The sequence below is a fragment of the Onychostoma macrolepis genome, chromosome 24 (assembly GCF_012432095.1).
Source record: "Onychostoma macrolepis isolate SWU-2019 chromosome 24, ASM1243209v1, whole genome shotgun sequence".
Taxonomy (NCBI): domain Eukaryota; kingdom Metazoa; phylum Chordata; class Actinopteri; order Cypriniformes; family Cyprinidae; genus Onychostoma; species Onychostoma macrolepis.
Window position 1 is genome coordinate 15,888,240 of NC_081178.1, and position 24,440 is coordinate 15,912,679.

The 24,440-nt window shown below is 35.7% G+C and overlaps 4 protein-coding genes across 4 annotated transcripts in view; 2 read left to right on the top strand and 2 right to left on the bottom strand.

Annotated features, from left to right (window-relative positions):
* The window catches only part of kcnb2b (potassium voltage-gated channel subfamily B member 2b), a 110,230-nt gene extending 98,293 nt beyond the window's left edge, over positions 1-11,937 (top strand). The window contains exon 3 of the mRNA XM_058765192.1: positions 5,906-11,937. Coding sequence (XP_058621175.1) covers positions 5,906-7,843 — 1,938 coding nt within the window. The 3' untranslated portion in view covers positions 7,844-11,937. The remainder of the gene's footprint in view (positions 1-5,905) is intronic.
* LOC131533119 (transcription factor 21) overlaps positions 1-14,538 on the bottom strand; it is a 190,013-nt gene extending 175,475 nt beyond the window's left edge. Inside the window, exons 1-3 of the mRNA XM_058765195.1 lie at positions 14,383-14,538; positions 12,259-12,326; positions 11,894-11,952 (exon numbers count right to left, since the gene is read on the bottom strand). The gene's annotated coding sequence lies outside the window, so the exon portion shown is untranslated. The remainder of the gene's footprint in view (positions 1-11,893; positions 11,953-12,258; positions 12,327-14,382) is intronic.
* On the top strand, positions 8,758-19,074 carry terf1 (telomeric repeat binding factor (NIMA-interacting) 1). Its single transcript, XM_058764628.1, has 11 exons — positions 8,758-8,770; positions 14,560-14,820; positions 14,939-15,040; positions 16,493-16,617; positions 16,708-16,794; positions 16,887-17,036; positions 17,417-17,526; positions 17,732-17,770; positions 17,909-18,006; positions 18,331-18,401; positions 18,552-19,074. The coding sequence occupies exons 1-11, from the start codon at positions 8,758-8,760 to the stop codon at positions 18,711-18,713; spliced, it is 1,218 nt and encodes a 405-aa protein (XP_058620611.1). The 3' UTR covers positions 18,714-19,074.
* Positions 19,075-19,214: 140 nt separating this feature from the next.
* Positions 19,215-24,137, bottom strand: LOC131533118 (somatomedin-B and thrombospondin type-1 domain-containing protein). Its single transcript, XM_058765194.1, has 5 exons — positions 23,505-24,137; positions 21,798-21,992; positions 20,922-20,997; positions 20,461-20,637; positions 19,215-19,389 (listed from the first exon to the last, which is right to left on the bottom strand). Exons 1-5 carry the CDS (start codon positions 23,803-23,805, stop codon positions 19,272-19,274), a joined length of 867 nt encoding a protein of 288 aa, XP_058621177.1. The 5' UTR covers positions 23,806-24,137; the 3' UTR covers positions 19,215-19,271.
* Between the last annotated feature and the right edge of the window lie 303 nt (positions 24,138-24,440).

The following is a 24,440-nucleotide window of genomic DNA, read 5'->3' on the forward strand; positions in this document are numbered from 1 at the left end:
GTAACCCAAACTGTGGAGCGCGTATTGATGATGCGGGACAGCAAACTGTCCCACTTCAAGGTGCATCAGGCACGATAATGTACAAAGTGGCCGATCGATATGGCTTGGCAGCGCTTGCTCTTTGCAGTGTCCATAATGTGATGTGTACTCAATCAATAACCTCTCTTGGTTTACAGACAGACTGGTGTGGCCCAGGTCATTTTTCTTGCACGCCGTGCAGGTGAGGCTCAACCACAGCGAAGAAAGACAGGAAATTACAAGACTGTCCCTGGTGACAGGTGGCTGAAGGGAAGTTAGAGTCCCAGTGGAAGAACATATTCATAGGGCTGGATGGAAGAGGTGACAGGTGATTAAAACCTTGGGACCATAAAGCAAGTAGATGTGTCATGCTTTAGCGGGTTTGGTTGGATTTTCACCAAGTCTTTCCTATTGAACATCTTTACATGGAAAAGATCCGGGTTGAGAAAAGATAGCATGTTCAAAGCTGCTTGCTCAGCTCTTGCTTTGGCTGGGTTTGGTGGGACCAAAGGCTTTTGAGCTTGTCAGAGCAGTCAGTGAGACTTATGTCCACATAAGCAGAGGTTGATGTGGAATTTCTTTTATTTGCTCTCCTCATTCATATTCCGATGACACAAAGCAGTCTGAGAAACATCAGGCAGCCTGTGAATATTATATTTATTTAAATATTTCATATTTAGCCTTGATTATTTGTTTCAGTCTTGGAAAACTCTTGGTTATATATTGAAAACTGCATGGGAGACAAAATAACTGGAATATTCATCAAAATTACCAGTACCTTTTCTGTTTATCTATAGAATTTTTCTTATGGTGTGTGTGTGTGGGGGGTTCGGGTATACCCAGTGTTTGAACTTGGGGGTTGCCTGGTTTTTCAAAACTGTAATACTTGAAATATGAAATACAAATGAAAATTAAATGAAAAGTGTTGATTGCTGTAATAAATTTAGACCTGCTCATGTCACATTATATGTGACCTGTGCTGGCAAAATGAGTCACAATGAACAAATTTTCAAAAACGTATTTTTATAAAATCTATATTTTTTCACTTTTTTGCCTGTACAGCTCAAAATTAGCCTGTGCGCATTCCTACTCATTTTGCCAGCATGGGTCATATATTTCTTCAATCACGAATCACCAATCACACACGATTCTGTTGAGTTCATGAACACAATGGCCATTCAGAGGCATCATCACTGAAACCTGTTCAGGGCGCGCGTGTGCTAAATTAATTCTAACTGAAACTCGCAAATTTTACTATTTGGTTAAATTTTGCACTTGTAAAAATGTAAATAAAAATAAAATGTTATGTTATGTTCATTGACTAAATTTTGATTTTTCTCAGACAAAATATACTCAATATGAAAATTAATATGAAAAAGGTTTGAACGTAAAAAAATTCATTTGAATTTACATTTTGGGTCAAGCAAAAGTTTTTTATTGAGACTAAATTTTAGTTGCAATTAAAAACCTTCGTTAACACCATTGTCTTCTGTAATTTTGTTAACACTGCCCCAATGCCAGATCTTTTCAGAGGCATGTATCCCTTTTTGTTACACTTATCTTTGCAGCACAGGACAAAACATTTAATCCCAAAGCTCATGTAACACATTTTATAGATTCATTGCAAGCTGTTGGATGAGGTTTTGTAACAGACACAACAACTACAGGCAATGTGTGTACTCCTAGGCAATGACGTTAATGGATAGAAGCGAGCAACCTTGCAAGCTGTTCCTGGGTCAGAAAGCGAGAGCCATGGGGCTCTTCCTAAAAGGATTATCCCAATGAAGCCACGAAGCATACATGAATGCGCATCGTAACTTATCTCTTTAACAACTCCCACTTCATTTAAGTTAATGCAGGCCACTTCTAAAGGATTCACAGAAATAAGGTCAGACACTTTGATCCGTATTCATTTGACCCCACTCTCTGTAATGTTGCCTGTGGGTATGTGATTTCCAGTGCAGCTCCTGCTGTTTGGGAGGTGCAAGCATGTGACTGATTGATAGAAAGAGTTAGGAGGTTAAATAAAATGTATGACTTTAGTAGCCAAATGAATTCCACAACACAAGTGTGTATGGACAAGTACATGCAGTGCAGATAAAGGACACATCGCTATTGCTATAATCCGGAATGGGATTGAAGTTGCTCAGGAGAGTAGATGGCACTCAGCGTCCTCGGAACACCATGACTTCACACTTCTTCAGAAAATCCACGCTTGACTGATGGGACATGCTGCTAATAGGTTTCTACCGAGTGCTCATTATAATACTTCCTGAACCACAAGCGCTCTTGCTTTACAAAATGTAGAACAGCGGGAACTCTGTGGACTGAGATAAAACGCATTAGCTCATTTCATGGCCAGATCTTTGGTCTTGAGCATGCCTTATATTATGATTTAACCATGTATGCGGTCGGCTTGTAATGTTGGACAGATTCAGTTTTTTATACGAGCGGGCACTTATGCCGCTCCCTTTATGACATCACTATCACTTTATTCACCACTGCGGATATGCAGTATCATTTGCATTAATGGTGCAAGAACTATAGTAGAAATCAACACAGAAGGGGCAAAAAGAATGATGAGCCCCTTTTGTGGGGCCAAAGCAAATTAAAATATCCTATACACTACTGTTCAAAAGTTTGGGGTCGGTAAAATGAAAAATACAGTAAAAAGACAAATATTTTTACAATTTAAAAATTACAATTTAAAAAATATATATATTCCTGTGGTGCAAAGCTGATTTTTAACTCCAGTCTTCATTGTCACATGATCCTTCAGAAATGTCTTTACTGTGACTTTTGATTAATTTAATGCATCTTTGCTGAATAAAAGTATTAATTTCTTTCAAAAAATCTTACTCAACCCAAACTTTTGAACAGTAGTGATTTATTTTGTATTAAGGCCCAGGACTGTCAATAGAATACAATAATGATTATTAAAGGGATAGTTCAACTAAAAATTAACTGTTTAAAATATCTTCTTTTATGTTCAAAAGAAGAAAGAAATTCATACAGGAAACTCATTGGAACAACTTGAGGTCGAGTAAATGATGACAGACTTTTCAATTTTGGGTGAACTGTCCCTTTAATCTCATGATTTCCAACCATTCTTTAGAAAGCAGATTGAAACAATAATATGACATTCTGTGCATGTGTTTTAAAATACTGCATTAAATATATTTAATTAATGTTAACACATTTACTTTGACTACCCAGACCCCCTAGCATCCAAAATAATATTTTCCACATAATATTTAAAATTTGCTTTAATACAGTGACTATTTAAAGGTCAGTTATTTAATGGTGAAAACACCATGTTGTATATAAAGTCAGAGTTCATTTGCAAAAACTGATAACTCAAAATCACGTTGTTGTTGTTGTTGTTTTATCCTGCATTCCAATTAATTTCAATCAAACTGCAGTTGGTTTGTTTTGATTAAATAATAATAACTTTAAAAAGTACAGCTAACTAACACAATAAAAAACATGATAACACAATAAAAAACATGATTTATGAAAATTAATAAAAACAGTTATCTGTTTTTGCAAATAAACTCTTCATATGTTCTCATGCTTAATATTTTTAAAGGGTCTTCATACTTAAATTTAAAGAATGAGTCTGTTCCTACACTGTTCCTTCATACTAAATCATACACATCTTACTAAAATAATAACTTGCTGTTGATTGCATTAGTAACAGCCACAATTTCAGTGTAATCCTGACAGAATTCTACAAAGAAAAGGAGAGTGTTCACTCCACTGACACGTCAAGGTCAGAGAAAGTTATGCACCCTTCAGAATCACCTGAACTGTGCTAGAGATGATGGAGAGACGTCTCTCCTAATAAATATCAATCCTACTCTCATTTATAAAAGGCTGTAGGTCTGTCATGGAAGATTTGATTCATTAGCCATAATATTCCTGGAGACCTTCTCTCGGCCGCCATCAGAATAATAGTCACCTTTTATCCGCTGCTATTTTGACCTCTAGAGATTAATTAGACATTTATCGAATATTGTTTTGCGTTAGTAGAGTTAAGACAGGAAGGAAATGGGTAACACTTTATTTTAAAGTGTCCCTGTCACACGTTACATGTATAATAACAATAAATTTTGCATAATTACATGCAAGTAACCCTAAGCCACACCCTAACCATATAGTAAGTACATGTAATAATTAATGTTATTCAGTACTTAAATGTATAATTACACTGTAACAATGACAGCTTAAAATATAGTATAACCAAGAAATGTAACAAATGCAAAAAAAAATAATTTAAAAAAAAAATGTAACATTAAGTGTAATCAATTACATTATTATAAATATTAGTAAATATATATAGTATTATTCATAATAATTTTTTACATATATTTCTGAATATTTTGATCAATATATTATGGCTATTTTTTCTTTTCTTTTCAAATACAGTAGCAAAGCAAGTAAATATTATTTATACATAAAACTGTGTCCTGCAGTTTCACGGCTGTACAGAGCACTGGCTTATGTAATAGACTCATGGTGCACCACAGGAAATGGAACATTAGCATGCGGTTTTACATTGGCCAGGAATCAATATTTATAAAGGAAGATAAATTAGATATATGAGACACTTAAGTAACTGATTTAGCATTTCGAATTATGCAAAAGGAACCAGAAATTCTAGAGATGTTTAATCATATATGACATTATTTGAATTTGCTGCTTGTTCGGTAGCTGAGCTCTTGGAGTTTTTGTTTGTACATCATCACAATCTCGCAAAACATCTGAAGATGCAGGAGATTACAAAGCAATACTAGATAAAGAACACTATCGCAGTACATCAGGTGGCGTGTCCATGTGACAAGTTACGTATGACCAAATCCCTCTTTTACTGGATTGCCAGACAATAAAGAATGGAACAATCATTGAGGGAACAAAGAATTTGCCAGGTCTTTTAAAAAAAGCAAGATATCTTTTTTTAACAGGTAACCAATGGTGCATATTGAATGAATTATTCCCAGCAGATAGGGTGCAGTGAGAAATACGTGGGTGAAGGCATGGCTGTTGTCTTCGACCTGCTCAGATTGGAAAAGCTCAACCTGCAGTTGGTCAATAGTGGCAGGAAGGTCTGCTCACGCTTGATCCTCCCACTCATTCATTTACTGGAGCCATTTATGGGCAGAGAGCTGTGTCACTTCATTCATGCTCTTGTTTGATATTCATGCCATATGCTCGCTCATTCATTTAGGTCCCCTTCAACACAGGTAATCAAAGAAAATGGGATGCTATTTTTGTACTGGTTTTATTTATGTCCTTATTTTTATGGTTTCCGATCCCACCTACGACACAAACAAAACACACAAAATCTGACTCCTCTAATTATAACAAAATGGATTTACTGTGTTTTTATGTTATCAAGTTTTCCAGAGCTGTTCTAGGACCAATTGATCTTGATGTTTGAGATACACAAGAAGAAAGTTTAGTGATTGCTTTTGAGGATGTAATGGCTGAAATCAAGACAAATAATGTCAGACTATTTTTTAAGCTTTAATCTTGTTGCCAGCAATATTTAATTGCAAAGCAAATGGATCCTTAAATAACTTAAAACTAATCAAATTTTAGTAGAAAATTAAATAGAAAGTAAACTATTTAACTAAAAATGGATTTGCCTTTCATTTTAATGGACCCTTGGAAACATTATTTTAAGAAAATAAGATTGTGTGTGTGTGTATAAAGAGAGAGACAGAAAGGCTTTGCGCTTTTGCTTTCATTGCATAGGAAAGTACACAATTTAACTTAATTAATATTGTTGCAAATTTATCTTTAGCACTGCACAAAATCCTTTGTTCATTTTGCATAATGGACCAAGAAAAATCATAATGACTTACTTTTTTTCTTTCTCTTACAGATATTGGCCATCATATCCATTCTGTTCATCGTTCTTTCAACTATTGCACTTTCCCTGAATACCTTGCCTGAACTCCAAGTGACAGATGAATTTGGCCAGGCCAATGACAATCCTCAACTTGCTCACGTTGAAGCTGTGTGTATTGCATGGTTTACAATGGAGTATCTCCTGCGCTTCCTGTCATCTCCAAACAAGTGGAAATTCTTCAAAGGGCCACTAAATGTCATTGACTTATTAGCTATATTACCCTACTACGTCACTATTTTTCTGACCGAGTCAAACAAAAGCGTGCTGCAGTTCCAGAACGTGAGGAGGGTGGTGCAGATATTCCGTATCATGAGAATATTGAGGATTCTGAAGTTGGCAAGACATTCAACAGGACTGCAGTCTCTTGGATTTACCCTCAGGCGCAGCTACAATGAGCTCGGCTTACTCATATTGTTCTTAGCCATGGGTATCATGATATTCTCAAGTTTGGTCTTCTTTGCAGAGAAGGATGAGGATGCAACCAAATTTACCAGCATCCCAGCTTCATTTTGGTGGGCTACAATCACCATGACCACAGTGGGCTATGGAGATATTTACCCACAGACTCTGCTTGGCAAAATAGTCGGAGGACTTTGCTGCATTGCTGGTGTGTTGGTCATTGCCTTACCCATCCCTATTATTGTGAATAACTTCTCCGAGTTCTACAAGGAGCAGAAACGACAGGAGAAAGCCATCAAGAGAAGAGAGGCCTTAGAACGAGCCAAGAGAAACGGCAGCATTGTTTCAATGAACCTGAAAGATGCCTTCGCACGAAGTATGGAGCTAATGGACGTCACCGTGGACAATGATGATAAACGGCCAATGGACAACCACCTTTCTCCAAGCCGGTGGGGTGTTCCACAGCGCACATCCTCAGATACCAGCCTCAGATCCTTTGACAAGAAGTTTCCCGACAGCGGCCCAAACGGCTCACGGGAATACGTGAGAACGCCAAGTCCACAGCATCTGAACGCTCAGAAACTGGAGGAAATGTATAACCAGATGACAAAGACACAGTCCTTCTCGGATCTCAACACAATCAACAGCACACAACCTGCAGCTGAGTCAAACCATGAGGTAGAGTTGGAGATGAAGGAAGTCCCAACAGCCACCGAACGGCAACCCAAGGAAAGAGCAATCACAGATGTCAGGAGCATATCGAGCATTGACAGCTTTGCGAGCTGCACTGCTGAATTTGGACAGGGTGAGAAGGCATCCACCCCTTCTTATACAGCAGAGCAGATTCAGCAAAAGCAATCGATAGTACCTCTGAAACTTCACCTCGGCCAGCTAACACCCTCTGACATGAGTCCGGAGGAGAACTCTGAGACTCTCAACCAAGACATCGACAAGCCACCGGATGGTGAGAACTTCAACGAGGTCATAGAGAACATCAGAAGCTCCATTCGAGGCACAAATCCAATGAAGACAAAGGGCCTCAAAGTCAACTTCATCGAAACGCCAGAGGATGCTCCTCTGACACCACCCAACACATCTTCTCCACAGGATATCAACAACAGTCTTCTGGAAGATGACTCCCCGGAGGGAGAGTGCTCTCCTCTTTGTTCAGATTCAGAAATGCTGGGTAGTATCCCAGTGAAAGGCTTGGTTCTTTCTCCGAAGATGCTAGCCGGTGGATACCATCCTGGGGAGACGGCACTGCTTCTGGGGAACCTGGAGGAACAGGATTACCATGAGGAACAGAACCAAACGGAAGTTGCTTCCGCAGCCATCTCTTCGCCCAAACTAGCAGCACAGAACTGCACTCAAGTGGTAGTCGGTGGTAATGGGGACGAAAAGCCAGACTCTAACCAAAGTGAACACAAGGTAGAGAACCACATGTTTACGCCGGAGATCCATCTAATGCCAGGGGATGGCAATCACTCACCATCTTGCGAAACCGGTATGTGACTGTGGCTTGACATTCGGAAAGAGTGGAGTGCACTGGTGGAGAAAGGGGAACGCAGATGTGGTCTGAAAGATATTTTTGCATGGCATGAAAAGTCCCTTGTAATTGTGTCATTGTCAATAACGCAAAAGAGACTGCAGTTACTTGCAGACGAGACCTGGAGGATGCGGGTGCAAACGAGAGGCTTGTTTAGAATGTATTTACCCAACAATGAGGACATTGTTGACCTACCTGTACATTTTACCTTTTCACTTGTTTATTATTTTATAGAGACAGTCCGAACCATAGGGGGACAGATCTACAAGAGCATGCATATTAACAAAGCTGTTTTACGGTGCTTAGTTTGCTGAGAGCACTCCACGGTAAATATAGAGACTACAGCAATGACAATGCACATAGCCACAGAGGGCATAGTAGATGTCAAAAGGGTTTTTGTTAGCCTTTTTTTCCGTTTTAAAGAGGGAATTTTCATCAAAGACTGTGAAAAGTGAGCTGCAAAGTAGCGACGTATTGAAACATATCATGACTTTCTGTAGAAATGCAATGTGTATCTAATGCAGATGTGTTTGTGTTTTAGGAATGGTCTATAATGTCACATATTTATTTTGGGGTTTTATTTTGTTTTATTTATTTATTTTCATTTTTTTTATTATTATTTTTGGTTTGGTATTCAAATAAGCAGCATCAAAATCTTGATTTAATGACCAGATGAATTTCACCACTTTTTTCTTGATATCAGAGTTGCATATACACCTGTAGTTGCCAAATGAGAATAGCAATCAGATAATATACAGTAGCTGTAAATGCAAATTATATAATGACTATTATGTATCACCATAGCGAGCGATACCTGGATAAAGTTAGATGTCAACTTTCCAAAAAAAGTTTTAGGTTTAAACATATATCATACAAACACATGGGGACAGCAGGTATGCATGTCTTAACTTATCTTTACAAACTCAAATTTTCCATAGCACAGCAAACAGTCAGTTTAAGAAAACCTAGTCTACATAGTGGTATTAGAGTAATTTAACAATCAAATTAGTGGTTCTGGTCATTAAAACCTACAGATGTTCTTCACATATTTCTCTGTTAAAACTCAAAAGCCCAGTCCTCTTAGTAATGCTATATTTACTTGTCAAAAGGACCAAAACCACAAACTATGTTTTCATTTACACACACAAACATCAAACTTAATCATTTTCTTCAATGCCACTACAGTTTTAATTTTTCACATGAGTTGTTTCATTATTATTCATATTTCACCATATCTGTATCATTCAGATGCCTGACCTTTGAGTAATTTCATAACAAAAACTCACATTTGTCTGGTTTTACAGAGTATTCAAGAATATTTTGTTCTCTTTTGAGTTATGTATTATCATCTGGCCGACATGTTTTTCCTGTCACCTGAGAGGATATCCATTTTATGTTGCCTTTATTCCAAGATTGCTGGAAATATATGTATATTACTTGCTTTGGCATGGCAGTTGGCTGATTGTTCAAAATGTACATTGTGTTTGGAGAAATCACACAATCTGAATGGGCCGAACGAGGATTGTGAAAAAGACGAGGAGGAGGAGGAACTCAAGACTTCAGCTGGCTTTGGCGGTTACGCTATGGTGGAAAGTGCAATACAGCATACTGCAATCTATGCAGGCCAAGAATTGTGGCACTTTATTTACAGTCTAATGGATTTGTAAGTGTACAGGCAGAGACTTCAATTGTATTTTTCAGATGATATATCTTTAATATTTGAAATATCAGTGTTACCACTCAAAAAAAAAAAAAAAGATTTGACGTTTTACAAAAATACTTCTTGGCTGTCAGAATCACTCCACTTCAAATAAGATTCTTCTGACAAATTAGACCAGGAGGGTCTTTTATAAATGTCTACAAACAGGTTCATTTGAAATATGAAAAACAAACTCTTGATATGATTTAATGGGCTCAAAAAAAGTATTTTTGTTTTATTAATTAATGCTGACAGTGGTTCTATTTTTTCTAAACCAAAATTCTGCATGACCACAGTTTCCTGCCGTATGGTGGTTGAAATTATGCGTGCCTGTTCATAAACATTTATGAGAAGGCTACAAATCAGTTGGCTTTGTTCATATAGCACTGTACAGAAAATTATACTTTTTATAGGGGGAAAAAATCAGGTCTTTAAGTAATAGATATGCGTAATATTAAGTTCTCAGGTTTTCTACGACACTACTCTTCTGATATGGTGGATGTCTATGTTTTTTTCATTTAAAGAACGCATCATCTTGTTTCTTTTGTTGTCGTTTTGTGTTTTTAAAGAACGTCGTCACATGCCTGTTTCTGTTTTGACAGACTGTTGAATAATGGCCCATCTCTTGCATTCCCACAGGATGGTCAGCTTCCCTGCTGTGCGTTATATGCCTCATATACAGTGGCACCAAAAATATTTGGACAAAATGTATGATATTTTTTACAAAATATCAAATTAAGTTGGATTTATAGATACATAGCACAAGCACACTTTTAAAGCAAAACTAAGAGACCGGAGTTTTTGGACACTTTTTGGTTGTCAGATGTTAATGTACAGTATAAACTGGTAGGAAAAGGCATTCAAAAATGACTCAATTACTTTGAAAAATAAAGAAACGTACAGTTAGTTTTGAAAAAGAAAAATCTTAGTGTGATATTTTGTATGAAATTTAAGTGTCCAAATATTATATGGCGATGCTGTATATAAATATTGAGGGTTAACACATCGATGAATGAAGTTTTGTAACAAATTTTGTGCCCACCTGTAGGCACCTCTGTTATGGTAAATGAATGGACTTTGTTTTTAGAGTGAAATATTTTTTCAGCATGTTAAAGCAGCTACAATTTCCTCAGTACCACATACACAGCAACAACTGTTTAAAAGGAACACTTCACCAAAAAAATGAAAATTCTGTCATCATCTACTTCTTTCTTCTGTGGAACATAGTTGATATTTCGTCCATACAATGAAAGTCAATAGGGTTCAGTGTTGTTTTGGGCTGCACTGCCTATAATTATAAGGACAAAAACGGTCTTCAAAATATCTAAACATAAAAATAAAGCATGAGCATGAGTAAATAATGACAGACTTTTCATTTTTTAGTGAACTGTCCCTTTAAGTGACGCCAACACAAGCAAAACAAAATGCTCATATGATATAGTGAAATGTCTCATGTATTATAAGTTCTTGCGTATGCTCAAAAATACAATTTCAGAGCCCTGATCATTTGAACAGCTCATAAGATAAAAGTTATTTATAACTGGTTTCCCAGTATTTTTATCTGGCAGATTCTCATGCGCATTGTGGCATTTCAAAATTACAGTTTCAACTATTGCACAAATTAAAGATTCACACCATTTAGCACCTGCTGAATAAAGGCAAATGAGTGGGGCTCAAAGTCAGTACTGTTAAACTCTTCTTCTTTTTTTCATAACTCACTCCAAGCAATCAACTGCTTTTTTTTTTTTTTATATCTGTAGCATGTCATCATATGACTATAGAAGCATCTCCCATTAGCCTTTATGGGAGCAGTAGATGCAAAGGGATTTCGGACTGTGACTTTGCTCATGTGTAAATGGTAAAATGAACTCTAACAGCTGATGGACTGTGAACAAGCATGTTTCTCATCACATGATCATTTGTGATATATATCGTCATGGCAAGCGTGTGGTTTTATTTTTTTTTTGTTTGAAAGCGAGGTTAAATATGAATGAGTCATCCCATGTGTCATAGCCTGTTTTCCCATGCATCCTTGCTACATTGTATTTCTTCCTCTCATGTCTTCTGCCTCTTTTCTGTTTTTGTTTGTTTAAATGATGTTATCTTGTATCTCAATGTCCGTAGACACCTTTAAGCTGCAGACTGTTTCTGCACATATCAGCATCTTTGAATGCATGTAGTAATCTGTACAATTATGTGATCACAGAACACTTTGTCATGGTACATGTATGTCAACATTTCTGTAAAATAAACTGCATTGTCTATGTTAAGTCTACTAGCATATGCAGGATAACAAATAAATGTGTAAATAACTCACTTGTGTTCTGCAACTTCCATCTCCTGTCTTTATTCAAGCCTTTTTCTCTTACACAACTGCTAGACATTAAAAAAGAAAATGCAAAAATTACTTAAATGCATGAAACAAGAATCCTGAAAAAAGAAGTAAATCACAGTTTTCACAAAAATATTAAGCAGAACAACTGTTTTGAAAACTGATCATAAGATATGTTTCGTGAGCACCAAATTGGGATAAGATTTGTGAAAGATCTCACTGAAGACTGGACTTTGCCATCATAGAAATAAATTGCATTTTAAATGTATTGAAACAGAAAAAAATAATTATAATAATATTTCATAACATTATAACTTTACTGTATTTCTGAAAAACAAAATCGTACAGACCCAACATTTTGAAAGTGTACCTGCGGCTCTTCAAGAGTCTCTTCTGTCCTCACTCTTGGGTGTATTTCCTGTTGAACGTAGAGAAAACAAGAGATAATAAAAATGTTTACATGATTGGCATGTAGCAAAACTTAATATCTTGTGTGGTTTCACAGCCTGAGACAAAAGCATGTTTTTCTAGTTCAATAACTTTGTAAATCCAAAATTAATAAAAAAAGGTGGTATTATACATGATAAACTAACTTCTTGCCATATTAAGACCACCTTCCCATCAAACAGTCTATATACAGGTATTCCACTCACAAAGTGTAGAATTACTTACATACAAAAATTATTTCATTGCTTATTTTATTTTTTTATAAATACACAATTATTTATTCTTATAAATAATATAATTTTAATAATAGTTTTGAAACGTTATGTTCAATACCTTGCTCTGTATATTTTGTCAAAAATGCATTTAACATCTTTCTTACACATTTTCCATTTCAAAATTCCACTCAAATTTCAGATATTCAGACCATATTTAACATAAAATGGTTCATAGAGCTTTATACTTGGTATATAGTACAGTCATCTGTAAATATTTTTATTTTCTCAGGGTTTTTTTTTTTTTCTGTCATTGATTTTCTCAAAGTGACAACATACAGAGTCCCTAATGTAAAAAATAATAAATAAATAAAAAATACAGAAACTTTTTTTGTGCCTTTGAGAAACTATTCACATGTGCATGGGAATGTTTTGCATGCTTACGCATTACAGTTTCTAGTTTTATATAACCTATTTCCTTTGTGTATCACTGCCATCTTACTATGAATAAAAAGATAGCATGGATGCACATGAATTAACAGAGGTCTACCTGCTCAAAATTTAGCTTTTCTTATGGTAGTACCTCTAATATCAAGGCCTAATGTCCAATTTAACACATCCTCTATGGTGGTGGAGAAACTATGACACGAAATGGGCTGATGGCATAACCCTGATCTTTTATTAAAATCTAACAAAATTTGGCGTAATTACAGAAGTGAATTCCACACACAGCTGCACAACTTTGGTTTTCATCCTTATCTGAGCAAATTCCATCCTTCATCTGATGCCAAGGTTCATTAACAAACGTGTTCATGGGGTTGAACTAGTGTGACACCTAGTGTTAGCTTCTTTTCTACAGAGTGAACAGGAAAATATAGCCTCATTTATAAATGTATACAGTATCTTTGTAGATCATTTTAACTGCAGACTTGTTTCTATTCTAAATTAATTATGGTTTCCTCTGAAAGCAATATCTCAACCAAATCCTCAATTTAAAGTTAATTCATTTTACTGATTAGCCATTAAGATTCTGCTTTTAATGTAGTTGATATGCTTGTCTAAAATATTTATGTATATAATAGAGTGTACAGGTCAATCCTGTCAGGTAGTACTGACTTAAAGAGCATTGAAAATGCTTATGTTGTCATTTATATGAAAGGAATTGTAATTGTATTAATTTGGTTGATAAAAATTTATTTATTATCTACACGAGTAAAATATAATTAACATGATATAACAGGTTTGAAATAAGAAGATAAACTTATGAAACTTACATGATGGTCAATTTTTTAAAGCCTAAATTTTGTATATTTTAACTATATTTTAAAATATCGATTTCTACCCTGCTCAAAAAAACAATAGAACTCTGCCCAAAACACAATAGAAAATGTAATGGTTTTAATGGTTATAATGGGAATTGTATTGGTTTTAATGGAAACTATAATGGTGTCTACTGGTATGTGATGGATTCTATTGGTGGGATGTTAAATCCTATTGGAAAAATGGCCAAAACACACTACAAAAAGAAATTTTGTAATGGTTTTACTGGAAAAAGCTAATGGTTTATAATGATATTTTAATGGAAACCATTGGAATTTCTGTGATGGTTTCTATTGGGCTTCTATTGTTTTGTTTTTTTAGCAGGGTAACCATTCCAATTTTTTTAATTTTATCAGACCAGGATGTAATATTTTAAATTCAAACAAACCACCTACACAACACATCACATAATTCATCAAATCCAAGGCTTCTGCAGTACTACTTTTCCCACCAAAATAATGATTTGTTTCATGTTGGAGCTAGGCCTCACGTTACCTGCGAAAATGGCAAAAGTCCTACGGACACAGCAAAATCAGCTCAATGTAAAATATATTTAAAAATAATAATATGTAAAATACGCCTCATTGTTGACGTAGTTGTAAAATTTTGAGAAAAGCTTTTATCCAGTTCCACCATAAAACGTTCCTTTTGTTGTTTCCTCCGCGCCGGCAGGTGGCGCTGCGTTCAGACGCTCTCATAAAATCCGCCCGCAGCGCAGTCAGCGCGAGGCGGGAACTTTTGTTTTCAATATAAACAAGAAGATGGAGGGGTCGTTGAATGAGATGATATCCAGCACGACTGATAAAATAAATGTATCTGAAGTCGAGGGTGTTGTCCAGTCATGGATGATCGACTATTACTTCGCTTCACTATGTCGGCTCTTCAGAGACAGATCTGCGCCGGAGTTTCGTAAAACTTTGAAACTATTTGAAAGTAATTTGTTTTGACTAGTAATTTTTTTTTTTTTTAAATATGCTTTTATTTATTTGTAATCTTACTGGAGATGTTGTTGTACTGTATTCTCACTTGTTGTTTATTGTTTGTTCCACAGGTATAGTGGATGATCTTGAGTCGTGTTCCCACAGGTCAGATCATCCCACTCAGAGAACGATCTGCTGCTTCCTTGCCAGAGTGATGGACGGGGAAAACCTGGGTAATGTCAACACATTATTAGCAATGTGTGTTTACATGTGACAGATAATATCTCTTCGTTTACACGTTTTCTTTGTTAGAACATTGCTTTGCTTTACAGTCATTTGAAATAATAACTGGACATTATACATCTACAATGTAACTCCATGACGCAGTGTTGTCACGGTCATAAAAAACCTGGAAAAATCCTAGAAATTTGAATGATTCTTTTAATTCAAAGCAAGAAACCACAGTTGTATTGAGTAAAAAAATGTTAACTGATAGATATCACCACCAGTCCACAGTTTATTCATCACATTACATTCAGTTTTGTATTGCAAGTTTACTGAATTATGTATACTTGTACAAATAGACATTGTCTAATTAAATATGTACACATTTGCAAGAAAATCTGAACACTGAATAAAGCCAGGTTCCAAATTCTTGATTCGTTTTGAAATATCTGAGTTAAGTGTTTTTACAGAAGGGATTTTGGATCTTTCTCTATCAGCATTTAAATCAGAAAATGCTGTCAACAGTCAGAGAAAAAAAATACATTTTTACAATGTTTTTAGGATTTTATATTTTTTTTTAATACAAACCAGGAGATAAATGAGCAAACCTTTCTGTTAAAACTTTAAGAATATAAAGAGGAATCTGAAGTGCTACTGTAGTGAAGATTTATAACTCAGTTCATGAGAGAGAGAGAGAGAGAGAGAGAAAAAAAACTCACTTTTGCCTGTAGTGTCTTACCTTATATGTGACCCTGGACCACAAAACCAGTCTTAAGTCTCTGGTGTATATTTGTAGCAATAGCCAAAAATACATTGTATGGGTCAAAATTATAGATTTTTCTTTTATGGCAAAAATCATTAGTATATTAAGTAAAGATCATATCATATTCCATGAAGATATTTTGTTAAATTGCTACTGTAAATATATCAAAACATCATTTTTTTATTAGTAATATGCATTGCTAAGAATTAATTTGGACAACTTTAAAGGCGATTTTCTCAATATTTTGATTTTTTTGCACCCTCAGATTCCAGATTTTCAAATAGTTGTATCTCTGCCACATATTGTCAGATCCTAACAAACCATACATCAATGGAAAGCTTATTCATTCAGCTTTCAGATTATGTATAAATCTCAATTTCGAAAAATTAACACTTAAGACTGGTTTTGTGGTCCATGGTCAAATATGTAAAACACTTTGAAACCCTGATGACCGCTATAAATTCATAAACACACTTTTGTTGTAAAATTATAAAAATTTTGAAGAACCTTTCTGATTTGTTTTCAAATTTTTCAACTCATTCTTACACTATCACAAGTCTTTTACAATTTTGATGAAGCCTCATCTAGATAGATCATGACATTTTTTAAGACGCAAAGACAAATGTAAACAAAACAGTGACTGTTCCGTCAGCTAATCCAACATGTCAAAATCTGTCTCTTGTGTTGTGTATTTCAGAAGTCCGTTATGATCATGTTTCTCGAATCACTCCCTTGATGTCAGCGTTACCGGTTTGGGAGTCGTTAAAGGAAGTGTCTGATTCAGACTTGCATGCTAAGATCAAGACTCTACTGATTGTTCAGGTATTTATGATTGAGAGTGATTGATGTTTCACATTGTAGAGTTTGAATGGGATTCAGTCCTGACAATTCTGTTTTCATTTTGTGTCCAAGTCTGTCGCTGTGTGTGTGAAGAAAGGACATTCAAAGTTGGCAAATGAAACCCTGCAGTGGCTGGAAAAAGAGACTGAGTTACCAGCGGTGCGTATTTATTTACCTGTAACAATTTAACGTGCTTTTTCATACAATGCAGCAAATTAACATCATTTTTGTGTCTGTCCTAATCTTAACAGAAACTACAAGGAAAGCTGACCACCATTGTGAGTAAGAAGGATGCATATGATCAGCTTCTGATGAACTTCACTTTCGACCAGCTTTTGGAGAACATTGACACATTCCTCAATGCATTCAGCCAGGAACGTTCCTCCGTTTTCTTATTCGAAGTATGAGGACTTTTTTTGTTATGCTTACCAAAAAACGAATCCACCTTGCGATAAACTCTGATTTGTTTTGCTGCATCCTGTGGGAAAGTCCTAATGGACTTCATTGACTGTGGTTTCAATGTGCTTGCCGTATTTGCCTAATGATCTCTTAGAATTGTGGTGTTTTCCTGAGGGTATGGAATGGGAATTGTGCAATTAGCTTCACCCTCAATACTCAATAACCACCTAATAAAGGTAAAGACGAGATGTTGAGCTCTTAAGAGCAGATTTGCTTGCCACTAATGGTTTACTTTGTGATTTATAGACTGTGCATTTTGCTGCATATTACAAGAAATGCAATTAAAACCCTTTTTTTGTTTGTGTGTGTATGTTTGTTTTAGGCAGCATTAAAAGTGGTTCAAGCCCGTCATGAGAGATCAGAGAAAACCTCATCGGAACAAGATGGAAGTGAAAGGATTCCATCCAGCACAGAGTCAAACAAACCAGAAGAGTAAAACCATCTCTCATCTACAACATTTTAAACTGCAGTTGTCTGTTAATAAAATTAATTCACTATTTATTTATTTGGTTCTGGTCATTTATAAATTTCTTAAATCTATATTTCTAAAATAAAGTCTTTAATTGTAGAGACTTTTTTTGTGAATTTTTATTTAATATGCATTTTAACTGAATAAAAATATTATATTATGTTACAGAAATGAGGAACAGGTGGATCCACTGGTGCTAAATATCAGGTTAGGGCCTTGAAAGTCATATCATCAGCGACATACACTTACAATAACAGTTATCTTAATTCTAATTACTTTAATTGAAAACAAATTCATGAAATTGAAATAATTCTCTCTCTCTCTCTCTCTCTCTCTCTCTCACAGACCCAAAAGGAAACTTTTTTCAAAGCAAATTCATAACGTATGGAAACCTGAAACAGCCAAGAAAGAACAAACCACACGCAAGAGAACCTCCACTTACAGTACGTTCTCATTTAATGTATATTGTTTTACTGAATCATTATTGCATGTTAAAAGGATAGTCAACTAAAAATGTGCTCAAACTCATGTTTTTCCATGAGAAAAATACTTTACATACTTTACAAACTTTAAATATTGTAGATCTCCTCAATTCTTATAACTGCACATTTTTACAAATGTGTACTATAAACTTCATTAAAATTTTATTTTTGTGCTCCACAGAAATAACATCATACAAGTTTAGAACAACTTTTTAAAAACTCTATGAACATGAAATTCCTAATATAAATCTTTAATCATTAATAAATGCTGTTTTATCCACACAGAAATTTCCAGAAGAAGTAGTGTCTTTTCAGATTTACAAAGCAATGTTAGTGTGACAAGCCAGCCTAGAAGGGTGAGTTACTCTGAAGGTGGACATCTTCTCTCTCTGTGTGTGTGTGTGTGTGTGTGTGTGTGTGTGTGTGTGTTTGTGTTTGTGTTTGTGTGTGTTTACAGTACAAGCATTAGTACGCATGATAACAGCCTTAATGTTTGTTTCTTTCAGAAATGGACCGCAGAGGAAGACAGGAAGCTGAAAGCAGGTGTGAGGAAGTACGGGGAGGGCAAATGGAGAATGATCCTGAATGACTTTGAGTTTGACAACCGCACCGGTGTTAATCTTAAGGACAGATGGAGAGTCCTGAAGAAAATAGGAGAAGACTATTGAGCTGCTGGCGGCTTCTGCTTTTAGTATTTAAAGAGCTTTAGAATTGAAGTTTTCAGTATTTAAGCTGTTTTCAGTCATTTTTTTTGAAGGTGTATTCCTTCTTTCTTTTTTTTCTCGGTTAAGTTTACATAACGCATTTATACACACAAGTGTTTCAGAGTTCATTGAATAATTCCATTGTTATGTAATGTCACAAAGTAAGTTTGGAATTCACGAGTGCTGTTTTGTAAATATTAAAAGTAAAAACTAGCAGAAGTACTGCTGCTGGAAAAACAGCTTTAAAAGCTTTCTGTTGCTGTTTGTTTGAACTGTAAGTCCAAAATTTGTCCAGTAGAGGATGCAAGTGAGGCAAATGTGAGCTGTTTTTTTTTTTTTTTTTTTTTTCCAATCTGTTCCTAGAGATTTTCACAGGAAAAGAGTTTGAAACAATACAATTGTAAAAGCTAAAGAGCTTTTAATAAATGTATGTGAATGTGTGATTGTTTTTTCTGAATTATGTAATGGGGACATTGTTCATTTATGGATTTTAACAAGCGACTGAAGAATTTTTAGGTGTGTTTAAATGAAAATGAAGCTGTGCACTTGTGGACAGGAGCAGCGCTGCAGTCTCTGTACTTTCCTCCATGTTCCTCTGCAGCGAGGGCTTCCCACCGCCTGCCAGTGTAGAAGCTCTTCCCTGCCAAGACAAGAAGAGTCTACCATCAGATGGCAGGTACAAAAATGTTATTTTACATTTGATACATTAGTGATTCTTCAGCTATGTGGTTTACTTTTCATTTGCATTGTTTGATTTCATTCCATCATATTTAAAGGCTTCTGGCATGAAATGTTTGACTGGTCTTGCAATGGCTAATTTTAAAATTGATACCGTTTAAAATATGGCGGTCTTTAAGATTTTTTTTATGTTTTTGAAAGAAGTCTCTTATGCTCACCAAGGCTGCATTTATTTGGTCAGATACACAGTAAAAAATAAGATTGTGAAATTTCAAATAACTTTTATTAAAAAAAAAAAGTCTTGTTTGGGGAATATGAAGTTCAAAAGAACAGCATTTATTTGAAATAAACTTTGAACTTAACATTATAATAGTCTGTATTGACAAATGATCAATTTAATGGGTTCTTGTTGAATGAAAGTATTACTTTATTAAAATAAAAAAGTTTTTCATCTCAAGCTGCTCTTTGTAAATAAGTACTCTGTTAAAAAAAAAAAAATAATAATAATAATAATATGCGGGTGGAAATTGTTGATCATGTTAGAAATGGCACAACACCTGAGGGACACTCGTAAAAATAGAAGTTATTTTTACACAATTATTTACATTTTTAGATTATTACTGCAAGTCAAAAACTGCATTGTTTTTATGAGCAGTTTTCATATTTTAAATATCAAAGTCTGGGCCTTGTAAAATGATAAAATGTATGCAGAAGCAATGGTGGCATAAAAAAGGTTTTAATCCAGTTTTAATTTGAAATCTGTTGGTTTAATAAAAATCAAGTCTGTAGTTGAAGAAACATTCATATGCCTCAAGTAGTACATTGAAATCGCAAGCACTAGAAATCCTAAAGGTCAGAGGTCATCCATTCACAACTATGATGAAGGACAGATTAATATGGCACAAGAGTCATTTGCAAAATGGCTCATGAATTCTGTTGTTGTTTCAGCATGAAATCATATAAACTCATAAGATGAAGTGCTATTGTTGCTGCATCAGCAATAAATAACACTGCTGCATTATGGGTACACTACCTCTCAGCTAGGTTACCATCTCCTTGGCAGCTCTGACTGTGGTTGTTCATCGCCGGAGGTTGGCAGGCCACACAGACAGTGTAGCCCTCCCTCAAGTACTGCATCCAGCGCGTGTAGGGTCTGTTCTCCACCATGCACTGCGCTGTCAGAGACTCCATCTTGAACTCCATACAGAAACTGTGGAGCACACACCATCATCAAGTGACTTAGTGTTAATTGTGAGGGGAAAAAATTAGAATTTATAGCACTGTTCCGATGCAGATTTATAGAAATATAAAATTGTCACATTTAAAATTGCAATTACAAGAAATATTGTAATATTGCAAAAACAAGTTAAATATTGTGACAATCTGTGGCTTAAAGTAATGAACTATTTGTTGAAATGAGTAAACTGGCTTCTCATCCCAAATTCTCATCGTGAACAGTGTCTTTGTGCTTGTTTAATCTACGGTGATACATACCCAGCATCCACTGGGGCCCCATACAAATCATGTGTTCTGCCTTTGCTGTACTCCATTGTTGTTATAAATGCTGCTCCTGGAATTAATCCAACACAGTCCCTGTTTAGGTTCCACCAATAAACAGCTAAGTGATCAACTTTACACCATCAAATAATAAAAAAAAAAAGTGTTACAAATTTATACATTTATTAAAAATTAATACAAATACAAGTTCAGCAAATTGCATTTAATATAAATGCAAACTATATTACATTTTCTTTAATTGTAAATAACATGCAATTGAATGTTTGAAACATTACATTCAGTTTGCACAAGTATATTCTTTAAAAATATATGTGATCATAAGTGTCCATTTTTCAAATAAATAAGCTTTCCGTTGATGTATGGTTTGTTAGGATCGGACAATATTTGGCTGAGATACAACTATTTGAAAATCTGGAATCTGAGTGTGCAAAAAAATCAAAATATTGAGAAAATCACCTTTAAAGTTGTCCAAATGAAGTTCTTAGCAATGCATATTACTAATCAAAAATGAAGTTTTTATATATTCACGGTAGGAAATTTACTAAATATCTTCATGGAACATGATCTTTACTTAATATCCTAATGATTTTTGGCATAAAAGAAAAATTTATAATTTTGACCCATACAATGTATTTTTGGCTATTGCTACAAATATACTCGTGCAACATAAGACTGGTTTTGTGGACCAGGGTCACGCATTATTCTGTAATAAGTACTGCAAGTTTTGCAAAAGAGCTCTTTTAAAAAAAATACACATTTGTTGTCTATGGAAAACTTTAAAATGATTACACTGTTGAACATCTGTTCTGCATTTGGGCCTAAAATATAGCCTGTGGTGACTCCGATTCATACCTTGCACAGAAGCGCAAAACTGTCCCTGGCGGTCCTGATACTCCATGCATCCGGCCTGTTCCTCCAGCCTTGGACAGGCCTGTCCGCTGTTTTGGGGCAGTCTCTCAACACTACGTCTCCGGACCCGGATTGAGGGCTGGCAGGGTTGTGCGCACCCGCTCCAATGACTCCACTCACTCACTATACACGGCTGAGCTAAAAACACAACCCACAGGTGAGAAACGGGACCAGGATCAGCACGTTTTTGACAGATCTACACTATCCCGCAGTTCAAACCAGTGGAAGCCCACTAGGCCTTAACAAACATTCAAGGGATCCTCAAAATATGCAACAAGATACATCTTATTTTAATTCATTATCTCTCAACGACCCTTTTTTTTTTTTTTTTTTTTGGAAAAACCAGGATTTTCCCAGTCTTGAAAAATCTATATTTTTGGGGGTGTTTTGGGATATATTTTGGGCTACCTCAAGCCTATTATATTTGAGGTAGCTACATTTTAAAAATGTGATTTCTGGACCTAGAAAAGTCATTGAAATGAATACAATCTTACTTTATACATTATAGATATATAACACAACCCATTTTATGACTATAAATTTTCCTAGTTATGTCAAGCTCTAAAATGTTTTATTGGGTATTTTGAGCAAAATATAAAATAAAATAAAATGTGGCCTACAAATAATGTGGTAGACAGTGGAAGATTTGAGTCAAAAAGGCTGAGAACCACTGGTTTATAAATATTAATATAATGCTTGTGTCAAGTTGGGACATAGCGAATAACTTTTTTTAATTATTAGTGCTATAAAAAATGAAAATGACTACATCATACTAAGGCCTACATCAGTTTTTGGATGGCGCTACATTAACAATGAGTCAGTGCAGATCTGTATAGGATACATGATAGAACAGAATTATTCTGTTTTGCTCAATATTTTTGTATTTGACAGCTCATGCATTACTACAGTAAGAATACTTTGATGCTGACTGCTTTTGTATAAAAAGAAGAAATATTGTCCTAAAATATGAATTGCTCCACATGCCAGTTAATCAAATAATGTCTTGTGAATTGAAAAGCTGCGTGTTTTTGAGAAACAAATCTATCGTTAAGGCAATTTAAGTTTAAACTGTTACTTTTGGCCATAATCCATAATAACGTTTCCTCCAGTGAAAAGTCTATCCTCTCTTGTCCTCTCACATTGAAATCCACTGACATGTTTGTTTAGAACTGTTTTGGACTGTTTTCGCCAATAAACGGTGCTTGATCTGTGCATATTTTTCTCCTGATTCAGACGAGCCAACTTTTTCACCGGATAAACCAATATTATGGATAGAGGACTCTGTGAATGAATTTGTTTATTACAAACACTTCACAGGGTTGTGTGGAGAACTTGTGGATTATCGAGATGTTTTTATCAGCTGTTTGGACTCTCATTCTGATGGCACCCATTCACTGCAAAGGATCTATTGGTGAGCAAGTGATGTAATGCTACATTTCTCCAAATCTGTTCCAATGAAGAAGAAAAAAACTCATGTACATCTTGGATGGCCTGAGGATGAGTACATTTTCATCAGATTTTCATTTTTTGGTGAACTATTCCTTTCACTGAAAGACTACATTACTACCACAGTACTATATGTGTTGGTAAATATGTACTAGAAAAAAAAATTGCCCAGTCATCTGCCCGAAATGTTACTGTACCACATACCTGGACACTCTGTTGGGTAGTCAAAGCAGCAGTCTTTAGTCTTTAAACACTTGTCATCACAATAACACGTCCCATAGACACGGTCCATCCTCCAATCAGTAGTGACACAGGTGAAATCTGTGCCTTGACAGCACCTTCCTGAGCATCCCCCTTCTGCAAACTGGTACATCCCAAAAAGAGCGGCCACCACCAGAAGAGCACTCCGGTCCAGTGACAACAACCCCATCATTTCCAAAAAGAACTCTAAAAAGTCCCTGTTACTGTCTTCAGTTCCTCTTGAAGTCAGTGCCACAGGTCTCATTCCTGCAGAGGAAATGAATCGGTCACAGGTGAAGTCATGCTTGCAGGAGGAATCCTTGTGACCTGGAATTCCTTGTGGCCAGACAACTCTTCTGTATGCCCAGAGAAAAACACAGCTCAGGCTGAAAGAATGAGCTATTCTGTGGCAATCAGAGCAGAGGAATTGAATGTCCACCCCTGATGTGTCTGTAAAATCCGTCTGAAGCGTCTCTGCCCTTGTTCCAGCACACAAAAGTGAACGAGGTAGAGAAAAAGAGAGGTGGGGAAATGTTGTTTGAGTGAAGGGTGTGTGAAAGCTCTCTCTCTCTACAGTATACTGCTCTTTTGGCTGCTATGCCCTGTTGTACCACATCAAACTGATCTCAAATCAGTGCCCAGACTGTTTCTGAAGCTTGTACAGCAGGGAAACAGTGGGAGGAATGTGAACATTTGGCCTTGCTCCAGTCTACAAAGCCTGGGGCAGCACACGGCCTGGTTGCTGTCACATCTTCATATCAACTCCACAAAAGCAGACAGTACATGAGCGCATCCACCTCTGCTATATGCAAACTCCCACAGAGAGCCTTCATGTTATGTTTGGTAATTAACGGTGGTGTGTCTGCGACGTTTCCTCTTTGGAGTGATGGAAATGTGATT